An 11,482-nucleotide genomic window follows, 5' to 3' on the forward strand; every position below is an offset into this window, starting at 1 on the left:
ACAGCTTTAAGAAACCTCTTGCAGATGTGTCATTGGGTTCATTTTATTGTTTTGGTACTTCGACTGTCTAAATGACAATTCTGTAGCAAACTCATTTTCATACCAGTATCACAAAGAGAGGTATTTCATATACCTGCAAAGAGAGGTCACACAATGGAGGTATATTCATATACCATTTCACGATATGTGTCCTTTTCTTTTCCAAGTGGTTCGAGATTTTATAGCCTGTCTAATTTTAATGTTTTTTATGAAGGTTGGAGCTCAAAATGATGGTGGAGAAAGGAGTGATGAAATGATGTTGGAGATTTTATAGCCTTTCTAGTTTATAGTTACTGCTATTGATGTTGCTATTGATGTTGTCGTTGGTGAAACAAATTTGATTGTGATTGGGAATAATGTTGCAATTTTAAATGGTGCATCTAAAGTGTTTGATGAAATGTCTGCTAGAACTTTGCTCCTAAATTTTTTTGGGTTTATTTAGCGGCGGTTTAAAACCCCCGCAATTTCTAGTGTTTTTAGATTTTTGGCAAGCTGTCTTCCACGTGGCGTGCCACGTCAGCTTCCGTTAATGAAAGTTGACGGCAGGGACCAAAATTGTGGATGGAAAACTTTATAAGGACCATTGTTTGAAGGAAAATTTTAGAGGGACTAAAGTTGAAAACCGCTATATTTATAAGGACCACAAACATATTTAACCCTTTTATTTTTCATAAAATAAGAAAAGAGCCAATTGGGAGAGAAAGAAGAACACGTGAAAGAGCAAAGAAGAGAAGAAAAAGAAGAGGAAGAAGGGAACCTTCAAGAACTCCAATCGAAGGTAAGGGGGGACTCTTCCTTTTAGTATCTATTATGTGATTATAGGTAATAGGACTGATTAGGATATTGTTTGATTCAATTGGTTGTATTGGGATTTGGATTATTAGGTTTAGGGAGGTTATAATTGATGAAATTACATAGATTATTGGTTGATAATGTGTTGTTTTGATGTATAATGATGTATAATGATGCAATTGATGATTGTTTGGTTGTATATGATGCTTAGAGTCGATTTTAGACCTTGAATGTGTGAAATCGCAGGGTCTGTCGCAGACTTGCGAATATGCAAAATCGCAGGTCCGCTATGCGGAGGGGGGTCCGTTAAGCGGAGGATCTGACCTAGTTAGCTTCTGTCAATGGTTGCTAGTGGTCCGCTGAACGGAGGTCTGAAGGAAGTTCGCTTCTGCCTCACGTCGCTAGTGGTCCGCTGAACGGACCCTGCTGTGCAGAAAATTTTCTAAACTTTAAGATAACGTATCTTTTGATCCGTGTATCCTTTCTTAGTGCCGTTTTGGACGTTGTAAAACAAATTAAATATTTTATATGATGAATAGGTGGGATGGGCAGTGGCCCGACTTATTTTTAAAAGGGGTTTAATTGCTTTGCGAAATGAAATATTGTGCATATGTGTGATTGTGTGAATATGACAATGTTCGGTGTGGTGACAAATGAACGGTGGTTATTGTTATGGTTATTATGATGAATTTGTAAATAATTGAATGATTGTGCAAACATGTACATACTTTGTCGGTGACGATAATAGTGAGTTATGGTGAGACGATGCGGCGCATTGGATCGGTGATGTTTTTAAGTATGTTATATGTGTGCATTCATTCATATGCATTCGGTGATGGATCCCGGTGATGTTTGGATCAAATGGTGGACATATTTCCCATTGTGCGGAAATTGTGTCGGTTGGGCCGTATCTCGGTGATGTATAGATCGGTCGGGTGGATTAAGTCCATGGATGATTGGTACCACATGCATAGTGTCAGTTGGTCCATATGCATATTGATATAACATGATTGAATGAGTGTCAGTGTTGTATTTTGGTGATGTAATTGTTGGTATGATTACTTGATAATTGTATGAAAATCTGAATATAATGCAATTTGGGTGAATGGTATGCTATGACGTTATGTTGCTTATGAATGCATAATATTTATTAACTGTGAATGAGACTCATTCTTACATGTTGTCATTTTTCAGATTGAGGATAGCGGTTTTCGACTTGGTGAGGATTAGCTCATAAGTCAGTGTGTTTAGTGTAGCGTCAAGTGTCATGCTCTGATATTGTAACACTAGGGAACGCTAGTTTTGAGTTAAAAATTTTATTGTTCGCCTTTGGTTTATTTTATGGGATATGGTATCAAAAATGTTGTGCCTATCCGTTTGATTAATTTTCCGCTCTGTTGACATGAGATGTTTTGAACTATTGATGAATGTTCCTTAGTTGATACATGACAATAAAGTACGTTATTTTGTGTTTTAAATAGAATTGTGGCACCCTTGCTTCATGTTACTCTGATTATTTATTTAATTGTCGCGGGGTTTAGAAGGGTGTTACAGGAAACAAAGTTAAGAAATAAAATAAAGAAAAAGTCAAAGGTTAAATGCCAAGTTGACACGCATGGGACCCGAAATTCAAAACGAGCCAATCATAGATCGTCTTCTTCAATGGAACCATTCACTAAAACGTAAACCAAACAAGCTACTTCAGATCCAAACCAAATGCTCGTTTCTCCATGAAATCTTATGGAACCTGAAGTAAAGTTCAAGATATCGCTTCATAGAAAGTCACTGCATCATGAAAATTGACAAACGAACACATATCCTTGTAGTAAAATGCAGGTCAACATACGACTTTGAACATGTTTGCAGAAATTTCAAAACGAGAACACAAGCTCGAATTCAGCATGAGTAGACATCGAACCTATCGTTCGGCCAGCTAAACCAATCATGAACATAATCACATCATTCAGAACTAAGAACCAAGTGAAGGCAAGATGTAAAGGTTAAGTTCTGAGGCTTACCTAGTGGAGAAGCTCCACTGCTTCTTCAACTTGAACAAGATGAAAATAGAAACCCAGAGGAACTTCAGTTGCTTCCAATAAAACTTCCAACCAAACTTGAACGCGAGCAAGAGAATATGGAGAAAGAGTTTCAGAAAAGAGAGTAGCTTTTTCCGAGTGATTTTGAGAGGAGGTCGAGTCTGAATTAGGGGTGGCAATTGGATCCCTTAAGCTAAAATCCATCCAACACATTTTGATAATCCAATGAATATTTTTATTTTATACTTTAAATCTATTAAATTATATATTTTTTAAAAATAATAAAATTTGAAAATACAAAAAATTAATTTTTTTCGAAAAAACAAAAAATCGAGATTTTTCGAAAAAACAAAAAAAATCGAGTTTTTTTTTTTCAAAAACACAAAAAAATCAAAGTTTTTTGAAAAAACAAAAATTTAAGATTTTTTGGAAAACAAAAAATTGAGTTTTTTTCGAAAAAATAGAAAATTGATTTTTTCGAAAAAACAAATAGGCGACCTTTTTTTACCGAAAAATCTATTTTTTCGATGAAACGAAAAACGACGAGTTTTTTTCCGAGAAATCTAGTTTTTACGGATAAACTAAAAAGCGAGGTTTTTCGAAAAAAAACGAAAAAATCGAGTTTTTTCAGAAAAATGAAAAATCGAGTTTTTTAGGAAAAACGAAAAATCGAGTTTTCTTGTTTTGAAAAGCGAAAAAAAAGTCGAGTTTTTTTTTCGGAAAAATAAAAAATCGAGTTTTTTCCGGAAAAACGAAAAGTTTAAATCTGCGCTTATTCTTCTTACAAATTTTCAATTACTTACATGCGGAAACCCTGTCCCAGTAATTATAACGCAATTATATTTCTCCTCAAATCTGGCCGAATGAAGGGATGTGAGAAGAGCAATACTTTCCACTACCAAAATGAAAGATATCCCCTTCTTACTATTAACCTTTGTACTCTCATAAACGCGGATCATGATAGGGGCTCCAACCAACTCTATTATTGTGTAATCTATGTCAAGACTGTTGTAAGTAAGTTTTAAATCACCAACAACTTTACCACAATCATCACTAATCACGGGCAAACTGTCTCGAGTGCAGTTAACCATTAAAGCAATGTTGTGAGGGCATGATCGCAATTTTGCTACAAAATAAATAAAAAAACCTAAATTTTAGCAACTCTACAGTAAAATTAATTAAATAAATTAATATATAACACAAGTAAAGTTACCTCAATTTTAAAAAACTCCTTATTGGTGTAGAACAATCTCTTTTGGTGATGGTGGCGTTAGATTCCAGTAACTCTAAGATCATCTTTAGATTATATACAATCCAATGGTACATGCGTTTTTTTATTTTTTTTCCGCTACTTCAGAAAGTGTCAATGTTTTTAACTTGAGCATAAAAACATCACATTCAGGCACAAACTCTGCTTTTTTGCCATTTGGTATGTGTATACTATTGAATCTCTGTGTATTATATAACAAAACTTCCACCTTTGTTTTTAATTTTCTAGAAGAGACCTTAGTTATCAGTACAAAGTCTTTTAGTAGAAAAGTACGCATGTTTGGAAAAGGACGCATTTCTGGAAGACGGTTTTTCCATCCAGAAGATTCGGAAGATTCTCCTCCAATAAACTAATTCATCTGGTTGGAAGATGAATACTTGGATTTGCAATCTCTCTACAGAGAAACCAGATAAAAATTAGAAGATTGGCCCAAAACATGGTATGCATGAGATATGCATGTTATGTGTATGCTATGTTTTGTCATTTCCAGGAAATCATAAAAAATTATCATCCCCTAAGAGGTGAAACAAACAGAAACAATAGGCGATAAAATGGAGAGAAAACTTCAAAAAACTGCTCATAATAATAAACCAAAGAACAACATATAGTCGAGTACATCAAAATAAACAACTGAAACGTAAAGACCCCATCCAACAAGCTTGGTGGTGGTTTAACAAAATAACTTTAGACAAAAGTACAACACAACACAAACAAACTCTACGTGTTCCAACGGATTGTTAACCTTCTGCATGTGACTAGATTGTTTGACATCTACAAAGGAGAACATAAATCCTAAGATAACCTTGAAATTAACATGCATATGCATAGGGGTGGCAAAACGGGCCGCCCGTCCCACCTAAAGCCCGCCAAAAAACAAGCGGGGCGGGCATGCCCGCCAAGTGAAATGGACATAAAAATCATGCCCGCCCCACCAAGATGGCGGGTTGATGGGCGGCGGGCTTGCCCGCATATATTTATTTAAATTTTTTTCATTTTTTTAATATATTAATAGGTTTTTTTACCTTTTAATTAAACTTTTCACTTTTTTTTTAAAACATTTTTTTATGAAAGCAACTTTTTAACAAATTTTACTTTCAAAAATATTACATATATTTACAAATGAATGTAAAATAAACCATCAAGAATTGGAATTACTAGAATTAACTAAAAAAGAGTGAGTTTTGGAGGAGCGGCGGGCTTTGGCGGGCGGCGGACTTTGGCGGGAGGCGGGTTTTGGCGAACGGCGGGCCCCAAATCCCAATCCAACCCGCCATTTTTTGGCGGGTGCGTGGGCTGGCCCGACGAGCCATGACCCATTTTGCCACCCCTACATATGCAGGGTTACTTTTGCTTTTTGGAAAATAAATGTTTTCTTTTTTGTTAACCTTCAACCTGTTATGCATGAAATGTACATAATGCATGGTATGCATGCAGCAACATATGTAATTTTATTTCTAGGATTCTAAACCTTTGACTCAAGTTTTAAGCAAATAAGTGAAGAGAAATTGAATACTAATAACTTGATTAAATCAAAATAAAAGGAAAGGTACACATATTTGGAGAAATACAATAAAATACTGAAAAATTAAAAATAAGACGTCCCATCAACAATGCTTATGAATGCAAGTCTCATAATATCTGAAACAAATCAAATTAGTAAAAATAATAATAAAGTGGCACATTTAACCATTGAATTTAATTAAAGGGTCACGAAAATGAAAAAATATAAAATAAAAATATTGGGATAAATTAGACTGACCAAAGATCATTGTCTATTTTTTTTTTTTTTGGAATTTTTCAAATATTAAAACTAACAAAAATAAAATTAGGAAACAAAGTTAAGAAACTAAATAAAAAGAAATAAAATAAAGAAAAAGTCAAAGGTTAAATGCCAAGTTGACACGCATGGGACCCGGAATTCAAAACGAGCCAATCATAGCTCGTCTTCTTCAATGGAACCATTCACTAAAACGTAAACCAAACAAGCTACTTCAGATCCAAACCAAATGCTCGTTTCTCCATGAAATCTTATGGAACCTGAAGTAAAGTTCAAGATCTCGCTTCATAGAAAGTCACTGCATCAAGAAAAATGACAAATGAACACATATCCTTTTAGTAAAATGCAGGTCAACATACGACTTTGAACATGTTTGCAGAAATTTCAAAACGAGAACACAAGCTCGAATTCAGCTTGAGTATACATCAAACCTATCGTTCGGCCAGCTAAACCAATCATGAACATAATCACATCATTCAGAACTAAGAACCAAGTGAAGGCAAGATGTAAAGGTTAAGTTCTGAGGCTTACCTAGTGGAGAAGCTCCACTGCTTCTTCAACTTGAACAAGATGAAAATAGAAACTCAGAGGAACTTCAGTTGCTTCCAATAAAACTTCCAACGCGAGCAATAGAATATGGAGAAAGAGTTTTAGAAAAGAGAGTAGCTTTTTCCGAGTGATTTTGAGAGGAGGCCGAGTCTGAATTAGGGGTGGCAATTGGATCCATGAAGCTAAAATTCATCCAACACATTTTGATAATCCAATGGATATTTTTATTTTATACTTTAAATCTATTAAGTTATATATATATTTTTTAAAATAATAAAATTTGAAAATACAAAAAAATAAATTTTTTTCGAAAAAAAAAGTCGAGATTTTTCGAAAGAACAAAAAAAAATCGAGTTTTTTCAAACACACAAAAAAATTGAGGTTTTTTTAAAAAACAAAAAATAGAGTTTTTTTTCGAAAAAACAGAAAATTGATTTTTTCGAAAAACAGAAACTTGATATTTTCAAAAAAAATGAATAGGCGACCTTTTTTTTTCCCGAAAAATCTATTTTTTCAGAAAAACGAAAAACGACGATTTTTTTTTCTGAGAAATCGAGTTTTTAAGGATAAACTAAAAAGCGAGGTTTTTCGAAAAAATGAAAAATTTAGTTTTTTTCAGAAAAATGTAAAATCGAGATTTTTCCGAATAACAAAAAATCGAGTTTTATTGTTCTGAAAAGCGAAAAAAAAAGTCGAGTTTTTTTCGATAAAACGAAAAAACCCTAGTTTTTATGGAAAAACGAAAACATTTGAGTTTTTTCGAAAAAACAAAAAAATCGAGGTTTTTCGGAAAATCGAGTTATTTTGAAAAACCCAAAAGTTAAATTGTTTCTAGAAAAATGAAAAATCGAGTTTTTTTGGAAAAACAAAAAGTCAGGTTTTTTCAGAAAAACCAAAAAGTCGAGTTTTTTTCTTCAAAAAAACGAAAAAATCGAGTTTTTTTCGGAAAAATGAAAAATCGAGTTTTTTTCGGAAAACCAAAAAGTCGAGTTTTTCAGAAAAACGAAAAATCATGTTTTTTAGAATATTTAATTTTTTTAATTAAATATTAAAAATATTTAATTTTTTTTTATGAAATTTAAAAAAAATAAAAAAATTTTAATTATACTTTGGATGAAATGAATGGATATCCATCCATTAGAAATATGTTCATGGATGGATTTTATTCTGGATGAATTGGATTGAATTTTAATTAAGAGAGTTTAGTGAATTAATAATAGATTAATGGATTGATTTGGGCCATCCATTAACCATCCATTTTGCCACCCTAGTTACATAGCACCACTATTATTAATTTTGAAAAGCAATTACGGGGTCCATATTTTAGGGGTAAATTATTTCTCTTTTATATTTGTTTCAATTTTGGCCCATTCTTTGGTAAATCATTTTTTTTCTTTGAATAACCCTTTCATTTTGTTAAGCCATACTGACTCTGTGTGATCTTTTTAATTGGTATGTATGTATACCATGAAGAAAAAAAAGAGATTGGAGGATTTAACAAAAAGTCAATGATGAAGAATGAAAGTCGTTGATTGAGCTTAAATAAAAAATTGATGCACAAACGCTTAGAGTTGAAGTACAAAATTAGAGTATTGAAGCTCAAAATCAGATAATTTAATGACCAGGAACAATAGATAGCTTAAACACTGAACTGATCTGAGAAACATACTACAACTAATGTGACCTAATTTTTGACATGCAGAGTATTGTATTTAGCCCTTTGAGCATGACATAATGACTCAAGACATATCAAAATGGTGAAATATTTAATATCAGAAGATTCAGTAACATTAATCACACAAACTTATTAAATATATACCCTGCTGAGTAATTTCATAGCTACAAGATTATAATATCAGCTATAAATAATGTACTAATGATAGTAGAGACATCAACTATGGGAACAACCATACTGATTCATTCTTATTGTCAGCAGCAGCAGTAAGAACAAATCATATATATAAGGTGTTGCATCGGCTATTTACCGCAAAGGCGATAACATAGCTCTTCTGCCTGCTCGTAAGGGTTACCGTTTGACAGAGGGAAAATGCCATTTCTCCCATTGTTCAAGCATGTCACGTTAAGTTTGTTTCCGATCTGGTAATCCTGCAGCATTATATCACAAAAATGTCAGCACCAGTAACAACTCAAGTTTAATTGTTGAACTTTTCAAGCATTAAATCATCATAAGAAAGTAGCAGCATCACTCACCTCACAAGAAACGTAACCTGGTTTACAGCTCGGAGGGGCACACGTTATATAATGGCACCAAGAGCAGTAATCATTCAAGTCCACCCCTTTAAGGAACAAGACGAGGCCAACGACAAATCTATAAACAAACCAACTTTCAGATTTGTAGATACTCATACAAGTACATATAACAATATAAAAGGCGAGAGACGTTACCCAACACAAAGTAGCACAAACGAGATGATGCAAAGGGCATATCGATAAGATACTTGCTTCGGTGCAGAATTAGACTTGGTTAGGTTAAGCCAATTATACTGAGAACGAATCAAAATCACAAATCCAAGAAGAAATCCTGATGTAAACCCTCCAATGTTACTAAAATTGTTTCCAAATGGAAATGTTCCAAGAGCTAAGTCGATAACAATGATCACAAGAATCAACGTCTTATCAAACTGCAAAACAATAACGAAAATATATTTATTAGACAGCATCATTGAGCTTAATAACTTATAAACTTATTTACTTACCTTATGAGTACGCATTTTCCAATTCGTTAAAACCTCTGATAGCATCACTCCTAGTAAGCCGAATATTGCACCAGATGCACCAACATAGATGATTGCGTGGAGGAATAAAACACACAGCAAATTTCCTCCCAAACCAGATATCACATACACCAATCCAATTCGAACTACAAAAAAAAAAAAAAAAAAAATTAAACTGTTATCATATTCGAAATTGGCACATAGAAGAAACCAAAGGCCAGTAACCAGAACATTACCAAAACCAAATTTCTTCTCAAGAGGAATTCCAATGATTAAAAGAAGCAATATGTTAAGAAGCAAATCGATAACCCCGTGATGCAACCACATAGATGTGAATAGGCGCCAAGCCTGGTGAATATGAACCAGTTTGTCCATATGTAGAGCACCCATCTTTATTAACCTGAAATATAAACTATTGCTATCATAACTTGATTAATAAACAATTTTTGAGCTGAAAGGTAATAGATTGCTTCGAAAAGAAGTGATCAAGCAAGGAAAATGAGTAATGAAGAAAAACACTCACGGATAATAAGAAGGACCGAGGAGATAGTTCTGTTCAATTGGCTGAAATGAGAATCGACCAAGAAACGGAGCAAAACATGAAGTAGGAGGAATGGAAAGCTCTGGACAATTGTTGACATACATTGTCACCGTAAACAGGATCACATTTACCACCACAATCGTCGGAATCAGCACCGGGAACCACCGCTTCAACGGTGGAGGAGGAGTGTAAACGACCGGCATTTTGATTTGAACTTTGTTTGAATCCATCACCTCTACTGCTTCTTTGAGATTATGGTCTTGTTTGTGGTTCTTCATTATGAATGAATAAAAATGAAGTAACTTGGTTGAGATGATGTAAGGAAATGCAAACGCGGGTTTGACATATTTAGAAAAGAATAATGAATGTAAGGTTTTGCAAGTTATAGAAAGATGAATGAGACTTGTTTGTTTCTATCTAAACGTTCTTTTGTTTTGTGTGACCTTTGCACAGAATCAAGTCTAGCATTGCGTGGCTTCAATGTGTATTACTATTTTTAACCAACAATTTAGTGCTAGTGACGAAAACTCTATGCTAGTGTTTTATGTAGTTTTGTGTAGTAAGAGCCAGTGAAGAAAGAAATGCTTGTTGAGTGTGAAGCTTGAACTTAGCAAACTGAAAGATTCTTGTTACAATATGGACAAATAAGAAATTGATGCATAGAGGCTTAGAATTGAAGAAAAAAATCAGAGCCTTATTGCATAAAATCAGATGATTTATTTAGGAACAAGAGATAGGTGCACTTGAGGGGCCACTCAACAATACACTAAATTGGGTAAAATTTAGAGGAATTTATGTTTGATTGTTGTTAGAGTGTTATTGTATAAGTTGATGGTGAAATCTTAAATTTGGTTATTGAATTAAGTTTATGGATGAAGTTCTATTTTGTTGTAAGATGATGATGTTGTGGTTTTTAAATGAAAATATATTGTTGCCACTGAATTGATGTTATAGAATGATGTATTTCTTTGTCACAAATAACATACAATTCCAAAATAAAATCCTAATTAGATAAACAAAATATATGTAACCTAAAAAACAACTTCCAAAACAACATCATAATTAAGCAATCCATAATACACAAGCAAACATAATGAACTTTTTCGTCCCTTTAAATATTTCAAATTTTATTTTTAGTCCCTCCAAAATTTTCCTTCAAAAAATCGTTCCTTCAAAATTTTTCTTCCGAAGTATTGGTCCCTAACGTCAAATTTCGTAGCTAATTGGTGGCTAAAGTCATAGCTAATCTCTAGCAAATTTGACTTTAGGGACCAATAGTTTATACGAAAAATTTTGAAGGGACGATTTCTTAAAGGAAAATTTTGGAGGGACTAAAAACGAAATCTGCAATATTTAGAGGGACCAAAAAGTTCATTAACCCTTCATTTTTTGTGTGGTCGAAGTTTTCTTATTTGTTGGTGTTTTTGAGTTAGGTAGTGTTTGTTTCATGCATAGAATGATATGTTTGTTTTGGCTATTTTTAAAAGTGAATTTTATAATGTTACATAAAATAAATTTATAAAGAAATTTTTTATAAAAATTTTAAATAAAAATTTGGTTTGAAATATTATTCTTAAAATGTTATTTTAGGTATTTCATCTTCTTAATGAAACTTTTTTTAGATATCAAAATTTAGCAAACTGAAAGATTCTTGTTACAATATGGACAAATAAAAAATTGATGCATAAAGGCTTAGAATTGAAGCATAAAATCAGAGTATTAATGCACAAAATCATATAATTT

The 11,482-nt window shown here is 33.1% G+C and overlaps 1 protein-coding gene across 2 annotated transcripts; it reads right to left on the bottom strand.

Annotated features, from left to right (window-relative positions):
- Window positions 1–8,210: 8,210 nt before the first annotated feature.
- Window positions 8,211–10,042, bottom strand: LOC131628882 (RHOMBOID-like protein 1). 2 transcript variants are annotated; one of them, XM_058899690.1, is made up of 6 exons: window positions 9,722–10,042; window positions 9,435–9,610; window positions 9,181–9,344; window positions 8,870–9,105; window positions 8,675–8,792; window positions 8,211–8,569 (listed from the first exon to the last, which is right to left on the bottom strand). In XM_058899690.1, exons 1-6 carry the CDS (start codon window positions 10,015–10,017, stop codon window positions 8,441–8,443), a joined length of 1,119 nt encoding a protein of 372 aa, XP_058755673.1. In that variant the 5' UTR covers window positions 10,018–10,042; the 3' UTR covers window positions 8,211–8,440. The 2 variants fall into 2 exon arrangements, with proteins under 2 accessions (XP_058755673.1, XP_058755674.1); XM_058899691.1 differs by having other exon boundaries at window positions 9,435–9,598; window positions 9,722–10,038.
- Window positions 10,043–11,482: the final 1,440 nt, after the last annotated feature.

Source organism: Vicia villosa, unplaced genomic scaffold, assembly GCF_029867415.1.
Source record: "Vicia villosa cultivar HV-30 ecotype Madison, WI unplaced genomic scaffold, Vvil1.0 ctg.000487F_1_1, whole genome shotgun sequence".
NCBI lineage: Eukaryota > Viridiplantae > Streptophyta > Magnoliopsida > Fabales > Fabaceae > Vicia > Vicia villosa.